At 35.7% G+C, this 20,954-nt stretch overlaps 1 protein-coding gene across 1 annotated transcript; it reads right to left on the bottom strand.

Annotated features, from left to right (window-relative positions):
• Window positions 1-13,234: 13,234 nt before the first annotated feature.
• On the bottom strand, window positions 13,235-15,426 carry LOC149263642 (uncharacterized). Its single transcript, XM_089426557.1, has 3 exons — window positions 14,441-15,426; window positions 14,130-14,302; window positions 13,235-13,824 (listed from the first exon to the last, which is right to left on the bottom strand). The coding sequence occupies exons 1-3, from the start codon at window positions 15,308-15,310 to the stop codon at window positions 13,692-13,694; spliced, it is 1,176 nt and encodes a 391-aa protein (XP_089282683.1). The 5' UTR covers window positions 15,311-15,426; the 3' UTR covers window positions 13,235-13,691.
• Window positions 15,427-20,954: the final 5,528 nt, after the last annotated feature.

Raw genomic sequence — 20,954 nt, 5'->3', positions numbered from 1 at the left:
CATCTCGTCTTGCCTATTAGTTTCTCACATGAGTCTCCAATCTGCTAATTTTCATGTCATGCCTGTTTCTGGTGGTGTGTCCCTCCTTATATGATTTCAACGCTGTAATGGAATCAATTTAATACCATTAGTCAAAACATATTAGTTGGGCCAATTTAAGGTGTTTTCTATAAGCCATGCTCGACAGTCAGTTTAGTGAGAATCTAATTTCTTGATCTCGTTATGAATTGGGGTTTTGCTTAAGCACTTGAATGCTTTAATGTTGGAATAGTTACAAAGTCTATGCTTTATGTCGACAAACAGAGATATGAGATCAAAATCCCTACAATGCTTTAGAAAAATATATTGGCTGCCCTCCTCTCTATTTTCACCCTTATTTTCTTGAGTGTAGGAAACGCAAGCCAAATTTCCCTTCCGTACAAGGAACTGATTAGTGTTTGAAGATTTTTGTGGTGATGACCTTGAAGTCATGATGTCAAAAATTGCTCCATAGTATACATTTTTATTGTTGATGTTTCGAGTCTACACCAACACCCATCGTCATGACAAAATTCCAGTATAAGAGAATGAGAAACATATAATATACATAGGAGAGAGAGTGTGCTATGAAAGAAAATGGTCGACAATTTTGAGATCAAATTAATATATATTGGTATAAGGTTGAATATTTAATTAATATTTAATTTATTTATTTATTATAAATAATTTATGTTAACTTTTTATAGTTATAATTGTTATATTCAATAGTTAAATTAAATTTTTAATATTTTTTATTTATTTAAGTTATTCATAGTTAATGATATTAATTATTAAGGAATAAAAGGGGGTTAATTAGGTTAGTTTAAGTTAATTAAGTTAATGTAATAAATAATTATTATATCTTAAATTATTTTATTCCTTAGTTAATATCATCAATAGTTAACGATATTAATTAAGGAATAGAGGAGGGCGAGGTGCAGTCTGATAAGGTTAAGGAAGGAGGATTAGTTATGGTTGATTGGAGATTATGGCTTCTGCATGAGCACGGGGATCCAACTCCTGCTGACCTCTATCCCTCTGTCTCTGTTGAGATGCTTCATGATTTCCAGAGCCTCACACATCTTTCTTTTATAATAATGGTTTTCTTTAAAGATAATTTTTACGTCTTCCAAGCATACATGGTGACTAGTCTTGGAGGAATGCTATACAAGAGCTGAGGATTTGATTCTTCCTTTCTTGACGTCTGCTACATGTTCCTTAAGTCTGATTTTAAGTCTAATTATGAATGATCTTCTAGTCTCTCTAATGTAACAACTACCACATGAACGCTCGACTTTGTAAATGCCTTTTTCTTGGTGTAGACTTGAAACGCTGACAATAAAAATGTCTAATATGGAGCAATTTCTAATATCACAACTTCAAGATCATTACCACGAAAATCTTCAAGCATACCACTTCTTGAACCAAAGATCACACCTAAGACAAGTATCAGTTAAATTCTCCAACAACAACAACAACAACAATAATAATAATAATAAAGTGAAGGATTATAGTAAGTGTATACAGATAAGTGAAGGATTATAATAAGTGTAGATTATGGCATTATTAGCAAAAACATTCTTTATGTTTAAAGACATGATACATTTGAGCTTGTGGTTGGGTGGAGAGTCATCCCCTACACAGTTGTTGTGGTAGCAAGATAAAGATTTGTGCATGACAACCTGATTCTGACATATTGAAAGCAGATATCGTTTTTCAACTTCAAGGTATTATTCTTGGTAATCAACTCTTGTGTAGATTATGGCATTATTAGCAAAAACATTCTTTATGTTTAAAGACATGATGCATTTGAGCTTGTGGTTGGGTGGAGAGTCATCCCCTACACAGTTGTTGTGGTAGCAAGATAAAGATTTGTGCATGACAAGTTGATTCTGACATATTGTAAGTAGATATAGTTTTTCAACTTCAAAGTATTATTCTTTGTAATCAACTCTCATGTAAATTATAGCATTATTAGCAAAAACATTCTTTATGTTTATCAATCAATATTTCTGAATTTCTATATAATTTTGATATAATTATATTTCTAAATTTCTCTATAATTATTTGTAACATTTAAGCTATTACATAAAATATCATTTAAAATAATATTGTGGTTAGCAAGATCAAAGATATGTATGGCAATTTAATGTTTACATATGATAAATTTGGCTCTTCAACTTTAAAGTATTATTTTTCCTACTCACCTCTCAAGTGGATTATGTCATTGTTATTAGATTACTACATATAATATTATTTAAAAATATATATATTAAAAAAAAAATCCTTTTTAAAATATATATACCATTTTTTATAACTAATAATTTTATAAATTCATGACCGCTTAATATTTTATATATTTTGTTTTATTATCAACAATATTATATAATATATAATAAAATTTTGATTTCATAGCATCAAATCGAAGTTAATATATTTTCGTCTCATCAAATCAAATCACAGATATTTTAAGATCAGATCAAATCAAAATAGAGATATTTTAAGATAAAATCATATCAAAATATAAGTTTAAAAAAAATTGTTTTATTTGAAGGATATGTTATCGTACACATTCTACACCATATTGTCCATGCAACATGTGTAAATAAACAAAATGATAACTGATTTGTGCAATCAGCCTATTCCTAATCATTCCCTCTAGGTGTAAATAAACAATAATATCATAAATTATTTGTGTAAACATAATAGGAAGAATTATTGTGGGGATGAGAGAAAAATCCTGAGAGCCTCCACTCATATACTCATTCTCTGACACATGGGCAACTCTGCATCCTCTTGCAATGCAGAATAATCCTTTTGGGACAAGTTCTAGAGTTAAATATTTATAATCATGCTAATGAACAGTTACTCCCCCTCTGGTTACCTGCACATTGTCTCAATCTAACTCTGGAGACACTTCCCATCAATGCTTATCCATCCCTTTACATTGCCCAACAAAATTCTCACATTGGTTTGAGCTTTTTCTTTCGTAATGATCTTTCGTTTTATTGGGAAGGGAAACAAATAAAGAATTTTGGGATCCGAACTCTTTCATATTTTCATGTTCTTTTAGCTTAGCAGAGTGGCTACAGTTCAAACCAAAAGTGTAACAACAAATGGCTAGTGGTTACAATTCACATAAAAAATATAGTAATTAAAATGATTACACAAAAAATAAAAAGTTTCAATAGATTGATTTTTCTCAATGGTAGAAGGAGCCACCAATCAAATTAATTAAAGAAAAAATGGCGAATGATGAAAAGAAAGTTGTTTTTTGGTTTTTCTAAACTATAAGAACCAATCCATATGGAAGTTTGTCATGATTGATGTGATCGGGATACAATTAATAAAAAAGATACTATTAAAAAATAATTATTTTCAACCCAAAATAAAACATTCAACACAAAAGGAAAATAGAAAAGACAATTTAGCGAAAAAAGTTAATGGACTATTTTACATGAAAGAGATAAATATGAAAAAAATAAATCATTACAAAAATGAAAATAGAAAATACAATTTTTTTTAAGCAAAAAAAGTTAATGGACTATTTTATAGGGAAGAGATAAGCATGAAAAAAATCATTATAAAACATTCAACACAAAAGGAAAATAGAAAAGACAATCTTTTTTTAAGCAAAAAAGGTTAATGGACTATTTTACATGGCAGAGATAAATATGAAAAAATTATCTTGGCAAGTCTTGCTTCTCACTTAAGGGATCACATATCATGTCACATCTCTTTTGAACAATTTGGTTTTCTCAAAAAAATGAGGATACATAATGTCGTGTGGATAGCCCAAGAGAGCACTCATTTAATCAAGGTGCAAAAACATGGTGCCCTCTTGGTTAAGCTTGATCTACATAAAGCTTATGACTGTGTCAACTGGAGTTTTCTTAGACGGATTCTCCATAAGGTTGACCTCTCAATGAATATGGTGGAATGGGTAATGGTATGTGTTACCCTAGTTAACTATGCAGTTCTGATCAATGGAGCGCCTTCCCCTTTCTTCCAAGCTTCACGTGGTCTTTGACAAGGTTGCTCTATTTCCCCATTACTGTTCCTTTTGGTTATTGATGCACTGAGTTGGAAAATAATTGACGCAAGACAAAAATGGATCTTCCTTGGTGTAAAGGTCTCAAGGAATACAATTGTTTCTCATCTCATTTTCGTTGATGAAGTGTTGATTTTCGGGAAGTTGTCAGTGACCCAGTGGTCTCATTTACATAGGATCATCAATGATTTCGGGGAAGCCTCTTGCCTCTACACTAGTAAGGAGAAATCCTCCTTCATCTTTTCTTCATGACAACATGAACGGGTCCCAAAGATTGTTGTTATTTTCTCTGTCAACATTTCTTCTTTACACAAAAGATTCACATATCACAATTTCCATTTGAAGCCTCATAGATATCACACAAGGGATTGGTTGTGGATCATAAATAAATTCGAAGACCGACTTAATACTTTGTCTCACCGTTGGTTATCTTTTGGCGGAATACTAACACTCACGATATTTGTCCTTCAAAGTATATATGTATACTGGACACACTTATTCCTCCTGCCTAAGAAGATCATCAAAAGTATAAATTCCATCATTTGACACTTCATGTGGTCTAGGGCTTGTGGCCCAAAGAAAATGCCCCTTATCAATTTGGAATCTCTCTCCCACAATAAGGATGAAGGCGGTTGGGGTATCAAACATCTAGAATGATTTGAATGGACCCTTATTATCAAGAGTTTCTAATGGGCAATGTTTGAAAAAGGCTTATGGAAAAATATCATAGTTGACAAATATATGAAAGGCCAACCTTTTAACATATGTATTCAAAACATAGTACACACCCCTAAAAATTTCTCTTATAACTGGAACAATTTCTATAAACTAAAACACTAGTTTATAGGAAATATTCAATGGCTTATTGGCTTTGACCAGTTGATTTAGGTAGGGTTAGACCCTATCCAAGGTCTTGGTGCTAATTTCAACCTTCCTATTGAAGTCATTCAACATTTACGTTTACAGGGAAGGTACAAAGTGAACTAGCTAATTGTTGATGTGGACCCTCTGGGCCATTTCTTGGTCATGACAAACGCTTCCTCATTTGGACTTGATGGATACTTGACCAATATATGGAAGAACTACATTAATAATTTATATGGGGTTAGGACCACTATCAACAATAGGGCAGATTCTTTACCCTAGCACAAACTATCCACACACACCATCTCGGTTCATGAGATATATAATATTATCTCTCCTTCTAATCATATGTCACATGACTCGAATTGGTTCATCCAAATATGGAATTTGCACATGCCATTGAAGTTGGAATGCTTTGGCTGGCTTGTGGGGCACAATATAATTCTCACCTGGGAGAACTCATCCAAACAAGGATTTCAGGGACTAGGCTAGTGTTGTATCTGCATGTAGGTCTATGAGGACTACATTCATCTTTTTCTCAAATCCTAAGGCACCATAGCCATTTGGAACTTTGTTCTACATAAATAAAAAAATTATGTGTGAGGGATTATTACTCCATAAGTGACTATTATCTAGATTGGTACAAAAATTTCAAATAATTGAGTGCCCTTCCTATCTTCATATGTTGGGGTATATGGAAAGGAAATAATGGAAAGATCTTTGATAAAAGTCCCATCCATATTAATCATATTCCATGCAGAACTATGTCATACTTCTTGGAATTCCAACATAAATCAGACAGGGGGATCAAACACAAACCTTGGGCTTCGTTGTTGGAGTAAATACCTGGTGGGCTTCTTTGATGGTGCGACACAAAATTTGAATTGCGGCTGCAATGCCCTCATCTCTCCTGCCCCCGGTCTTGTTTATCTCTTCCGATTGAATGTAAGCCCTCGAACCAACACCAAAGTCGAAATCTTAGCACTTTGGGGTCTTCTTTATAGTGCAAGATGGTTATCTATCCCTCCATCCTTATTTTTGGTTATTTTAAAGTCATCATTAATTGGGTCAATCATTGGAATTGTTTCAACCCTACTTAATTCTCCTACTGGCTGGATTGCATTAGGACTCTCTCACAACTCTTTGAGGAGATTTCTTATGTCCAAATTCAGCGCCACTAGAACACCAAGGTGGACAAACTATCCAAATACAAACTCTCTGTGTTGTCAGGTGTCATTCATTACCATCTATTCAGAGGAGACACATGCTTGGGAGCAGGGGACATTCCCCTCCATGCTTAAATTATCTTGATGTGCCACATTTTTCAAAGTTCTTTAGGGGTCACATATTATTTGTTATGCTTACCTCATGGTACAATGTACCCTTCCTATGGCGAAGAGTTTATTTTGCTGACCATCTTGTTTAACAGGTCACCCATATTTAAAATAGACATTTTTCTATCAGTGGATCAATTATATAATTTTGTCTCACAATTTACATTCTTAGTACAAGTCTCTCTATTCTAGATTCTGATATGGCACTAATATGTTTTTTGGCGCTGCATGATCAAACTCTTTCCACAAATGAACAATGTTCATGTAGCCATTTTATATCCAATATAAAACAATTGTTTTTTTTTTGCCTAAAAAGAAATCCCTTTCACGAGTAAGATTAATGTAGAACAAATGGTTACCTAAATGCATATGAAATTTATGAATAATAAATGATTGCATATCTGTGTACATTTTATTAAAAAGACTTAGATGAATGATTCTAATATAAATTTATAAAAGATAAAAAAATATAACTTATATTAAAAGTTCATATATAAAGATAGGAATTAAATATATTGTAATGAAAGAAGACATGATTTTCATGATTTAATAGTTAAAATGATCAATCGAAGAGTCACATCTTTGTATATGGAATGGGTTTTCTTAGATGAGCAAGTTGGAAAAGTATTATTTATTCATAGAGGTAGTGGCATAAATAATGTAAGAAATTATAAAACCATCATGGTTAGTAGCTTCTTTTTTAATGAAACCATTAAGAACATTTAAGAACTTGAGGAAATATAATAGTATTTGTGTTTATGCTAATTAATTTTGCTAAATCTTTCAGTATGGTGTTCTGAAAAGGGTAGTGTAAAACTTTCCACACTAGATAAGTGATAAAAATGGAAAAAGGAAATTCAAAATAAATAATAATGTAAGGTGAAATAAGGTTGTGTCATTTCTCTAACATTATTTGGCATATTCATATGTTGGTTAAAAGAATGGGGAAATGGAATATGCATAGTAACTTATGATTTATTATTGTTGATTTATGAAGATGAATTAGTGTTATTGACAAAGCATAAATATACTCTTCAAAGGAATCTTGATTTTTAGAACAAATTTTACAATTACTCTTAGGTTAAAGATAATGTAAAACAAGACATTTAGGTAATAGCAATAGGAACTTTCTATAAGGATATAATTATCACATTTAATGGTAACAAATTACAAATTATTCCTTTTTACAAATCTACTTAGGCTTTAAATCTCATTGTAGTTATAATTAGAATTCTTGTGTGGATAAACAAGTGACAGGGGCATAAAGATCTTATATTTTATATGGATAAAATTTAAAAAAAATGGGATGGAGTTAGAAAGTGAGGTTCAAACATTAATATAAAACATATTTTTTTTTATGATTGTCATGTATAAGCATGAGACCTTTGTAAATAATCTGGGAGGAAATTTGGAAGACTTCAAATATGGTCCTTAGTAAAAGAACATGGAAATAAGACACAACCATCTTACTCCATTACCTTTAGAAAGAAAAACATTATGACACTTTATTATATATATTATCATAACAAAACATTTAGATATAAACAAAAATATTACATTTTAAAATTAAAGTTAGTATTTTGATGAGATAAAATAGATTAAAAATAAATAAAAAAGGAACATAATTTTTTAATGATGGTCATATATAGACATGAGACCTTTATAAATAATTTGGGAGGAAATTTGAAAGACTTCAAATATGGTCCTTAGTAAAAGAACATGGAGATAAGAGACAACCATCTTATTCCATTACCTTTAGAAACAAAAACATTATGCCATTTTATCATATACAATATCATAATAAAGCATTTAGATACAAACAAAAATATTGATATAAAAAAAATATTACATTTTAAAAATAAAGTTATTATTCCGGTGAGATAAAATGGATTAAAAATGATATAAAATTATCAAACATTTAAGTCTTCGTAAAAAAGATAATGTAAAAGAACATATATATTATCATAAAAACACATTTAGATACAAACAAAAATATTGATATAAAACAATATTACATTTTAAAATTAAGGTTAGTATGAGATAAAATGGATTTAAAATATTAAAAATTATTAAACATTTAAGCCTTAATAATAAAAAAATTAATGTAAGAGAAATGAAATTATAGTGAATTGATAAAACCTTGAAATTTTTTATATAAAAAATAATACTTCTAAGAAAAAACATATATATACTCTTTTATCTAAAATAACTTTTTATTTTCCATTATATAAAGTAATAAAATATAAAAATATAAACAACTAAAAATGTACACATAGTTTACAAATAAGAAAAATATAAATAAAAAATAGTTTTCCTTCCCTTTCTTTTTTTCCTTTCTTTTTTCTTTTTTTTCTTTATTTCATTCTTTCTTCTTTCTTTCTTTCTCTTTTTTTTTTTTTTTTTTTCTTTTTTTTTTTTTTTCTGAATTTGTCTACTCCTATATTGATACAAAAATCAAATTATAGAGAGGCAGTGGCCTCGAGAAGTCTATCCCAGAGATGCGGCATGCTCACAATACAACGCTTGAACACTGACCAAAAGACTTGCTGAAGACTGACTAGAAGAGCTTCCATGAAACAAAAAACGCCAGTATCGACACTGAACACTGACCAGAGGTATATCTGGACCAAAATAGGTGGACTGGGCCCATACAAGTAAACAGTAAAGCACTGCCCATTCAAAACTGGAGTCTGATCCAAAAACAGCTAAATCCAATACTGAGACCCAGAGACACAGTCAGGAGACTGCCGCCCACGCAGAGGAAACCGACAATTTAGCATTGGAAAAAAGGTCTAAGCCTGAGAACTGTAAATCATATAATGACTATAAACCAGGAGGGAATTGAGCATCTTCGAACAGTAGAGAATCAAAAACCAATGAACGCAGACCTGATTAAGCTTCATGAGAGGTGGAAGGCGACTCTTCAACGATGCGACATCCATATTTGTAGGGGTCTTCATCCTCAGAGGGATGGCCCTCTTTGCCTGAAGAACCTCCACCCGTAGGGACGCTCGGACCGGCTTGAATGGTCATGTCCTAGATTGCAGAGCCACCAGGATCCTTACTCTGCATATTGTCAATCTGAGAAGTACCATGCTTGTCTTCCGCCCTCGTCTCCAGAGACACCCCTGGTGTAACAGCAACCGAACCAGAAGTATCCTCTCGAAGCTCAATGGTGACTGAAGCTATGAAGGAGGAATTACTGAGAGTACAGGGGAACCGAAAATGAGCGGTGTGAGATTGGGAATTCTGAGAGCGCGCTGCTGTATTATGCTGCCCTCGACCCCGACCACGACCACTCCTGGTAACGGGATAGCTATCAGAGCAGAAGTCCGAGGTTTCAGACGAGGAGTCCGAGGTAGAGGAGGAGGGCTGGCGGGTGACGTGGCCTCGGGAGCTTCCTCTCCTGCAGCTCATTCTCGGGCGCAATCTAGGCATGTTGAAATGAGCAAGAAGAGCTGAACAGGCAGCAGAACTGTAAAGGCAGGGGGGCACTGAAAGGGGCCTAACTTGAGCTCGCAGAGGAGCACTGGGCAAGACTGAGGAAGAGCGACAACTGAAATTGCAAAAAGGGCTATGTAAAGCATGAAATCCCAACGGCAAATTAGCACTGCGTTCCAGAGCACGACGAATCCCTGGGCTGGCTCGAGAGCGAGGCTCTGCGACAGCACTGAAACGACAAGAGCGCAGGGGAGGAGCAAGAATGAAATTTAGGAGGGGCGCCATAACAGAAGTAATTGCAGGCTGGAGAGGGGGGTCGAGCTGCATTAATGTGGCATTGATGTTGTTGGCTGAAGACTTTAAAGCTGGCTTTATGCGAGGCCGGATGGTGGTGGTAATGAGCCACGCACCAACCCACCAAGCCGCCCTCGTATAGATTGACAAGCTATACACCTGCATCTGGGAGTTTTCCTTCCCATTATATATATGAAACAAAAAAAAAAAAAAATTTAAAAAAATAATAATCAAAATTATTATATATATATATATATATATATATATAAATATATTTTAATGTTCTTATTTTTTTCGTGGAAAAATCATAACTTTCTATTAATTATAAAAAGTTACATAAGTAGATGCACATAGTGCATTCCTTTATTGTCCCAAGTTGGGCCACTCAAAAAGTACATTCCTTTACTGTCCCATGCTGTCCCACTCAAAAAGTTGGTGCCCATAGAAACAACGCCAAAGGAACTAAAAAAATAAAAATGGGGCTAAGCAAAAAGTCTTAGTCACCCTTTTCTCCCTTTCTTCTTCCTTACTTTTCACCATCCTCCTTGATCATCAGATGTTCCTTATCTAAGATTGAACTCCCAAATGTATAAGGATGTTTAAACGCTGTTACCTCCTTCTCCTTTGACATTTCTTTCCTTGAGTGACCTTTCGATCTTGGCTTTTGTGAAGTTGATCCCTCTGTTCCATGCTCGCCCAAATTTTCGTTCACTGGAGATGTCTGTGGATTTGGGATTTCCTTAGTGATGGGGGGCCCTGAGTCTTCCTCTTCCTCTTCTTCGTCAGATTGTGGTGTTGGGAAATGCTATCCCTTAGCTTTTTGACAGGTTTCTTTTTCCTCCCGGGATGTTTCTTTAGCAAAGGACATGTGGTTTGTAGATGTCCATTTTGAAGACAGAAACGACATATAAATGCAATGCTATCATAATCTAAGAACCGGGTCCAACACTGGTTGTTGTGTGTCATAAGGATACGATCAAGTAGCCCTTCACTGAGGTCTACCTCAACACATATCCTAGCGAAAGTATAAATTGTTTTTTCAGTTCTTTGTGTATCCAGCTTGATGTATCTCCCCAACATGTTGCCGATTCATTCCAGTGCTTTTGGGTGTCAGAACTGAAGGGGTAAGTTATGCAGTCTTACTGAGACCGATATTTTGGACACTGTGATTGTATTAGCATCAAAATCTGGGAAACATAGGGTGATAAATAATCTCACGTGTAAGACCTGATCCGATCTCTGATGATTCAAATTTTACTATGAAGAAACCCTTTGAGCATAAGTGAATCTCACAATTTACCATCCAAGTCGTAAAGATCCACTGAAAAAGATCCATAGGTTTTGGCCAAAAACCGTTGAACCTATAAATGATTGCTTGGGACTGATATGTTGTACATATATTATTGATCTCTGCTAGATCTACTATCATTTCTGGAATTTCATTCATTTGCTCTACAATATAGGCCCTGAGAGTATTGAGGGATTGTTCAGGCTTACTTGACGCTGCAACCATTCCTTTGAGGGCGTCTTTGAATGATGTAGATCCATTGGTTTGTCCTTTGGCAAATCCCAGGGCCTTGGGCATATTAGATCCCACTGATCCCCCCGATCCCCCCGCAACCTTAGGTTAATGATGATCAAGGAATTTTGTTCTATGTCATAGTCTTGTAAATGCCTATGGCATGGATTTTCCCACATATATCAGGTTTGGCAGATCCGTTGGGATACCTTTTTTTTTATGAATCGCCAATTTCAGATCTCTCACTAGTAAATCCATTTGAGTCCACAGAATGATTGATCTTCCTATTGGGGTTTGTGCAAAAATTTGGAAATCTACATCATTATGAGAAACATAAATTTTCTCGTAGCTCACTGATGGATCTGTAAAGATCCATCATTATTGCTCATTTCTTGGTAAAAAACAATAGCTATGTAGTGTGGAGTCGTCTACCGAGGCGGAGGAATTGCCCGGACGGCCAAAAGTCGCTGGAATCCAGGTAAAAAAAATTCAAAAAATCTTGTAGACGCAATGTTTGAATCGTGTTTTTGATGGTGGAAATGGATTCAGCACCATCAAAAACTTCTAAAACACCTAAAATTTTGAAGTTTAACAATTATAACTTGGATTTACAAAAATCCTCACCGGATTTTCTCTAAATATGACCGGAATTTCCATGACTTTCCAAGCAACTCCTCCGCCTCCTTAGACTACACGTCTGTAGTTACCCCTTCCTCCGCCTCCTTACGCTACACGTCTGTAGTTACCCCTTCTCCTAGTGTAGAGATATGCCAGATCTAAGCCGCCACAGTAGCGAACTGTCAGAAAACCCCCTTCCATTTGCTGCAAACCATTTCTGCTTTGGGAACAGCTTCCCCGGCCTGTCCGTCCTCGTTCCTTGTGAGCACCCTGCTTTGTTCCTTGTGAGCAACCGATACCACAGCCGCTATGAGGCTTGAGAAACCCAATAAATATCAGATCCGACAAGCAAAAAAAGTATTGGGATCCAAGGACGTGTTCACATTCTCCGGAACAGACGGCGATGTCCTCGAGATGATGGGATTCGGGGTCAATGAGGCCGCCGTTCACAAAGGTTTTCAGCAGCATGTGGCCGGTAAGTCTCACGATCATATGCCGATTCGCTTAAGGATCTATGGCCAACAGTTTCAGGATGCAGTCCGAAACCAGCTCGGACTCTAGAGAGGGCACCCACTTGTTACTCAACAAGTAATCAAGCTCCTATAAATATACATTTTTATAACTTAATTCTGTAAATTTAAATTTGACATAGTCATCTATAATAAAAAAGGTTGTTATCATATTTTATCAATTCTCCGCGTCGAATCAAATTTAAGATATTTTAAAAAACATGCCAATTTACAACCTTTTCTGCATTTTTGCTATCATAGTGCTGCTTTCGGTCACAGATGTAAATTAAAAAACATCATCACCGATTTGTGCAATCGGCATATTCCTAGAATCACACTCTACTTGTAAATTTTAAAAGAAAAATGGAAACAATTGTCTAAACTTAAGCCTATCTTTTACTCCAAACTGAAGCAATAATACGAAAATGGACCACCGGATCTAAACTAGAATATGAAACATTCCCATTCACACAGTATTCAAAATAAAGGATGGTGGAAGGTTTTTTTTTATTCAAAATAAAGGATAGCGGAATTTTTTTAATTTGAGTGTAGATTTTGAGCATATTTTAAAAATCTGACTATCAGGAAAAGGTAAATAATTAACTTCTCCATTATCAAATTCCAAAATATACAGAAAAGTTTGTATAGTTATTTTTCATGAAGTTAAATGCCACCGATTTATATCATGTCAATATATGTGTCATAGCATGAAACACAATATAAATATATTGAATTTCCATGACTTTCAAAGGCCGGGGCCACCTTATTCAGAAGAGTTGTAGCTTGTATGGGCGACTAATAACAGTAATACAGTACAATACTACCTGCATACTACCTGCAGGTGATTTGTATCTAGTAATTCACTTTCAAACCGTAAAAACTCTCCGATCCATCACAGTACTTCCTTGCCCACCCATCACCCGAACTCATACTTTAAGATGATAGCTTGAAAACTAACTAGACCCCCTACTGTACAAAATCATAAAACTTCAAATGACTGCTGGGATGTTCTTGAGTGTTGTTGATTCATTATATGTACAACTTCAAGCAGCAGCAGAGACAGATCCAACTCCAGGTGTAGCTGTCACATTTTGCAGATCAGTAGGATCATAGCTCTGACCCTCTTCCTCCTCCTCGGAATTCCATAAGAAATGAGCATAAGATGAAAGAACATAGCTGCAAAAATCAACACCCAATAGTTCAACATGAAAGAAACAGCACTTGTGGAAACAATTGAGGCTAATGAGGCTTAAATTCAGTAAAGATAACAGAGTTCAACTGTTTGGTATTAATTAATTTGGCTAGTTCCATGCCAATCAATTTGGTAAGCCAATTAGTTTTAACTATTTTAATATAGGGAAATTTGAGGGCCGAAATTTAGTAACCAAGTAACCAGAATAATCACCTACCATACTATATATGAGAAATATTAAACATGGTTGATTATTGTGTTATAATAAAAGAGACCTGAAGTATCTCACCAGTCATCAGGGGCAGCCTTCACTGCTCGATCAAAGTAAGCTTCAGCCCGAGCCGCATCTTTCTGTGTTTCCCATGTGAACTTGGCATATAGTGACAGTACCTCTGCATCTCCAGAGCTTGCCAATATAGCCCTCCCGTAGTATTCCTCAGCTTTTGCCATATCATGTTGCACCTAATCAATATAATATATGATACCCCATAAATAAATCAAATTTACTTAACATCTCAAAACCCACTAAATAATCATAAAATTACAATTCCATATCTAGTTCATAAATTCAGAAGCTTAGAATCCTCTCTAATTAATTACCTCATGCAGAAACCTGGCATAGTTGAGTAGTTGATTGGCAGGATTTGCTTCCAACATACTTTGATAATACATATCTGTACTGCTCCTCGACTTCTCATCTTCCTCTGCTTCAAAATTTCCTCCTCTTCCTTCGATGCCAGAGCCCCCATTCATATAGTCACTCTCAGGCACATGGGCAACTCTGCATCCTCTGGCAGTGCAGAACAATGTCACTCCTTTTGGGTCAACTTCTAGGGTTGAATATTCATATTCTTCATTTTTTCCAGACACGAATGGACAGCTCTCATGCAGAGTCTGTACAAATGAATCTCCAGGCTCACTTATATTTGTGGTTACCTGCACATTGTCCTCACTCAATTCTTCACCCTTAAAACTTATAACGCTAGAGCCCAAAGAGTATGTGGTCGATCTCCAAGTCCTGTCACTGTCTGATTGATTTTGAATTTGTTGATCTGTGATTGAATTCTCAACTGGGTTTTCAGTCCCTGAAATATCTAACTTGTCCACCTCATCCAGACTTGGGTGAGAGACCATAGAGGAGGCATTTAGCCTTATCAGGCTGGTAGATTCTGCAGATTCAGAGTTTCTGCAGTTAGATACAGTAAAATTACTATCTGATAGAGACATGGTTCTTCTGAGTCTCATGGGAGAAGCAGAAGCAATGGCTTCACCTTCAGAATCAGCATGATCTGTAAAGAAGCTCATGCGGGGATTGCAGCTATAACTTCTTGAAATGTACTTACGCACAAATCTCCCTGAATTCCCCATGGGTGGATTCAGTTCTATCGTCATGTCACCCTTCCTAGTCTCTAACTGGAGAAGAGCAGAACCCATGGACATAGACATGGGAGAAGTTTTGAACAGCAGCATTATGAGCAGGGGTGGCTTTAGATTCTTTGGAAGAGAATGAAAGTGAGATGCACACAAACAAATCTTTGTGCTCAACAGATAACATTTCAAAATACCTTGTCAGCTCACAAAACCCTTATATATTATATTTTGCATTGAGTGACTTAATATTGCAGGCGTTGAAATTGCAATTAAGTTTAGATAACTATGAAGACAATAAAAATACAATTCTATCCTTTCACGTTAGGTTGCTGAAGACTTACTCCAACGTGAGACTCTGCTCCATGTACACACTGCCGACAGCTCCCGTGAGAATGGGCTGAAGATCAATGCTTATCCATTTCTTATGCCACATCAGAGACCGCCAAACTTGAGACTCCACTGGTCACATTGTTAAAACTTTCCAAGGGAAGATGTGAGTATTCAAACCCAAAGAAATTTCAACATAGTCATGGAAAATTATATATTGTTGTATTCACATATATTGACTCTCAACACTTGGAAGCTTTGCATTGCTCTTCATTGCCATCGCAGTCTCCATCAGAGAAGTGTTTAAAACTCACCTAACAATGGTGGCACCTACAGCCATGTCCGAGGTTGCATTTGACATTAAAAGCTACTACATCCATGTCAGGGGATGCATTTGACATTAAAAGCTATGGCATGAGTGTTTTGGTGACTATATTTTAGTATGGTTTAATTATTGTATTTTATGTTTTGGAGTTTGTTTGGTGGAACGTGGATAATTTTTTTTGGTTAGATTGTGATTTTTTTTGTTATTTAAAATATTTTTTGAATATTTAAATAAATTTAACTTCCTAAATTCACAATTCAAAATTTGTGATTCCTAAATTCACAACTCAAAATTTGTGATTTCTAACAAATTTTTACATGATTTTTGATCCAATTCCACCAAAAAAAATATACATGGCCAATATTTTCACATAAATATATTTTAAAATTCTATGTATCATGCAACTGAAGAAAATTGGTAATAAAATATTAACATACTGTAGGTGTAAGACAAGGACTGAGTATGGACAAGACCTGCTGAGACTGTTAAAATGGTAGCAGGGTATCGAATTTTCATTGTGGAAACGTGCGGGACACTCAACATGCGGATAAGGAGGAGGCCCATGATTCTAAATGTCAATGGCAGAAATGTTGAAATGAAAATAAAATTGTGTTCCTTTACTGTGATTGCGATGGGTTGGAATCATGAATAAATATGCGTTGAGCCGTGTGAGCATCAAATTGTTATACTGAAATAATGTCGGTACTGTCTTAAATTCCATGACGAGATTGTGATCTCAGGTCCATGTATTATTGCATGCCAACTTGTAAATGGGCGCAGCTTAATTATCCTAAATCTTATGGGTCAATCAGAATTTGAACAGGCAATTCTCATCATTTTATCTCAAAATTTTGATAATAATACTTTATCCAACATAATTTTCGATAACAATACTTTATCCAACATAATTTTTAATCAAAATAACTTTAAGTAATTCAAATTTAAAAATAACAAATTCCACACTCTAATTTTATCTTCGCAAGTAACAAACAATTTTCATTACAATATATAGTTATTATTGAATTTTATCCTTCTTAATATTTAAAAAAAATTATATAACATTTTATATATTAAAAAAAAAAATCGTGTGTTAATTAACTTCCATGTTCGGGATTAGGTTCGAGTATAAATCGGTAAGATATCATTCCTTCATATGAATTTATCTAAACATTATATATATATATCTATATATAGATAACTTAACATTGGTATATCTTGGAATTATCTTTATAAAATAAATATTTTATTTTATATTTTTATTTTTTTTAAATGATTTTGCATCCATTTATATATAATATTATATTAATTTTTATATCTAACACATTATTATTATCATTAAATTAGGTACTTTGCATTATGTCTATTGAAGATTACATAAATATTTTTTTTGAGATACTAGTATGCTTAAAGGGAAACCAGACCTGTCATGACCTTATTCTTGGGGTACTCTTCCAACCACGTATAGGCGTGTGCAGCACCACTGTACTTTTTCTTTTCACGAATACTCAAGTATATGGACTATGCCTAAACCAACACTTAGTCAATTTATCTTCAAGTGTTATCAATGTAGTGGAAATAAACTTCTTCAATTAACCATATAACCAATATATATGCACAACGGAAATCATAAACACACAACCATATTGGGGAGGGCAAAGTCCCATGTAATTGATTCTTCCCAATATCAAAATATATCAATTTCTTAATTCAATTGTACAAAAATACTTTACAATGTCGTACAACTGACAATACTCAGCCTGCACACTTCCTTCATAAATCATGCCTGCAGAAATACCCAGCCATGCCTCTCATGCACGCTCTACCCAAATTGTCGAAATTCCTGGGCACATTGTGCTCGCCTTGTTCTCCACTCGTGGCCTGCTGCACTCTCGACCCGCCTATCGCAATTTTGCACACCTTTCACTTGTCACCCGGACGCTCTGCCTGTGCCTTGCCACTATTCACCGCAACTAGGTCGTCTGTCCACATGGACCATCGTTTAACGCCTCCACTCGAATGATACCATAGTTTGGTCGGAAGTTGTTCGCCCGCTAGTCCGTCGTAGCATCCTTAGGTCATTGTCCACCCGTGCCATGCTACCTAACTGTAGTCTCACCCTACGACACTTTATCTTGACGTAACCACAGCATTGTGGTGGCGGCTTACCTAACCTGCAACACGGTTATGCAGTGCGGCCCACCCAACGTTATGACTTTCATTCGGCCTTTGCTCAGAAACCCCAAATTTTCCTTCGACTTACTTCGGTCCTGCCCCTTTCATGCACCTCCATCTGTAGCTCAGCTTGCTCACTTGCCTTTGTTCTTTTTTTGTTATGTTGCGCGATAAGTGATGATGCCTTAAATGCTCTCACTCCATTCTAATATATATGGGTTGGTGTGGACCAATGTCCACCCAACTGTAGAATTTCCCACTATAGAACAACAGATTATGCAATATACTAAAACAAAATACTAGATCTACTTCTACAACAAACTTGCGGAAGCTTAATCGATTTTGAGCAAGATCAAATAGAACACATATAACAGATGAAGAGAAAGCAATCACACATGAACAAAGAAGAATACTCTGGGGAAAGCCTCAGCTAAAAACCCCGATCTCTGTATTATCATACAAGTGGAAATATGTTCAGATTACACAAAGAATCAGCTCACAAGTTATCCTGCTCTCAGTATAATCAAATAATACAGCTCACAGATTGAATAGACACAATATATGCCTTCCCTCAGCCCTCCAAGCCTCCTATTTCCTTGCGCAGTTTTCCTTGGGGTCCAATGCTGCCACCTGTGTGATTTCGCCTCATCACACACTCACTAAACCCAAAAGTAACTGCGCAATCTCCAAGGAATGAATTCATTCTGCATGCAAGAGATATCCTCCATGGAATATTCCTGCAACTGATAGTACACTGTCCCATCATCTGATCTCAACTGGGTCTCTGTTTGAATTAACATGCACGAGTTATTTATGAGAGAATAATATTCAGTTATCTGAAGTGCAGTAGTTACATGCATGCATGCATTAACTAACTGAACTCACAATTAGTTCAACAATCTATTTGAACTAATCTAACTGGACTTAACTCAGTTAACTGAGCTAACTAATTACAACTCAAATTACAACTCATCCTTATCTCTTTAACTAAGGGATAAATTCATCAATCAATGGGATAACTGTTGCATGTCCTCACATAGACTTCATGTTAGTTATTAATCAAACAGCTGCTAAGAACAAATTCGAATTTTGCTTCTCAATTTTAGTTTAGGGACTAACTAAAATAGGAAGGTATCCCGAAATGCTATTTATAGCAGTGCTATTTTTAGCACTTCTATATTTAGCATTTCTTGTTGCTATTTTCAACACTCCCTCTTAACAAAAAAGGGATTATCAGTAACCCCAATCTTGTCTCTGTGGAACTCAAACTTGCATTTTGACATTGATGCCTTAGTCAAAATATCTGCATCCTATTCCTCGGTCGAAACATACAACAACAACATGATCCTCTTGACCAAATAGTCTTGAAGATGGTGATACTGGATATCAATGTGCTTGGACTTGTAATGAAAAACTGGATTCTCAAAGAGTTTTATACAACTCTGATTATCGCAGTAGATCACAGTTAGACCCATCCTCTGACCAAACAATCCCACTAGAATCTTCCGCATCCAAATGGCCTCGCATGCTGCCTGACTCGCAGCCATGTATTCAACCTCTGTTGAGCTAAGTGCAACTGACCTTTGTTTCCTGATGTACCAGGAAACTACAGCTGAACCAAGGTTGAAGATTCCTCCAGAAGTGCTCTTTCGATTTGATGGACTCCCTGACCAATCCGCATCTGTGAAGCCCTCAAACTTCACTCCCTCTGTGCGTCTATAACACAATCCATACTAAGATGTGCCTTTGAGGTATCTCAGCACATGCTTCGTTGCCTTCCAAAACAACTTGGTAGGCTAAACCATAGCTTGACTCAATTGGTTCACCGCAAAGCATAAGTCTGGTTGTGTGTTCACTAGATACATAAGTGAACCCACAAGCTGCTGATAAACAGTAGCAGCTACTACCTCACCTGAATTAGTACCCTCCTTCCTCTAGTTCCCAGCTAGAGGAGTCTGCATGGGCTTGCACTTCCCCATGTGGAATCGCCTGAGTATCTCATTGGCATACTTGCCTTGAGACACAAAAACTTCCCCATATTTCTGCCACACCTCCATGCATTGAAAGTAGTGCATAAGACCCATGTCTTTCATTTCGAACTCTCTCGCAAGACTGGATCAACTGATCATCACCTGTCAAAATCAGATCATCGACATAAAGTACAATGATCAATGGCTTACCTTCTACCATGATGTGGTAAAGGTTCACATTTGCTTCACTCTTGGTGAAACCCAACCCAGTGAAATAGTTGTCGATCCTAGTGTACCAAGCACGAGGTGCTTGCTTCAACCCATACAAAGCCGTCTTGAGTCGGCACACATGTGACTCACGATCGAAGGTCTCAAACCCTTCTGGCTACTCAATGTACACCTCCTCCTCAATATTTCAATTGAGGAATGTTGTCTTCATGTTCATCTGATGGATCTTCCAACCCATCTGAGCTGATAGTGCCAACATCGATCTGATAGATGAGTACCTTACTACAGGAGCAAAGGTCTCATCATAGTCGATCCTCTCGACCTGTGAGAAACCATGGGCAACAAACCTTACCTTATGTTTCTCAACACTGCCATCTATGGGTTTTAACCCCGTATAGAAATTAACTACATACGAATTCTAAAACACATAAAATAAACAATGCGAGAGCATAACACATAAAACACATAGACACAGAGATTTTCCTTTGGATACCAAAACTGGGACTACCAGCTTGATTTTTCATTATTTTCCTTTCAATGTTATAAGACATATTTATACATGTCGAAGCATCCAATACCATGGACCGAAAACCATCGCGTCCAAAAACATGTACGAAAATCATGCACAAAACCATAGGTGGGTCCGCCCAACCTAACATAGGTTCCAAAACCAAAATTTTCCAGGGCACTGCCCCGGACCCCATAGAGTGGGGTTACCTGC

This window comes from Pinus tabuliformis, chromosome 6 (genome assembly GCF_031772625.1).
Source record: "Pinus tabuliformis cultivar Carrire ecotype Pingquan chromosome 6, CPIR1, whole genome shotgun sequence".
Taxonomy (NCBI): Eukaryota; Viridiplantae; Streptophyta; class Pinopsida; order Pinales; family Pinaceae; genus Pinus; species Pinus tabuliformis.
Note: the sequence above shows the minus strand (reverse complement) of the source record. Positions and strands in the feature narration are given on the sequence as shown.

Bases quoted from the DNA above. Each gene is read 5' to 3' on its own strand.
- LOC149263642 (XM_089426557.1), bottom strand. From the start codon at position 15,310: ATGCTGCTGTTCAAAACTTCTCCCATGTCTATGTCCATGGGTTCTGCT. The intron at 14,303-14,440 runs GTAATTAATTAG...TATATTGATTAG, and splicing joins ATGCCAGGTTTCTGCATGAG to GTGCAACATGATATGGCAAA. The intron at 13,825-14,129 runs GTGAGATACTTC...TGATTTTTGCAG, and splicing joins AAGGCTGCCCCTGATGACTG to CTATGTTCTTTCATCTTATG.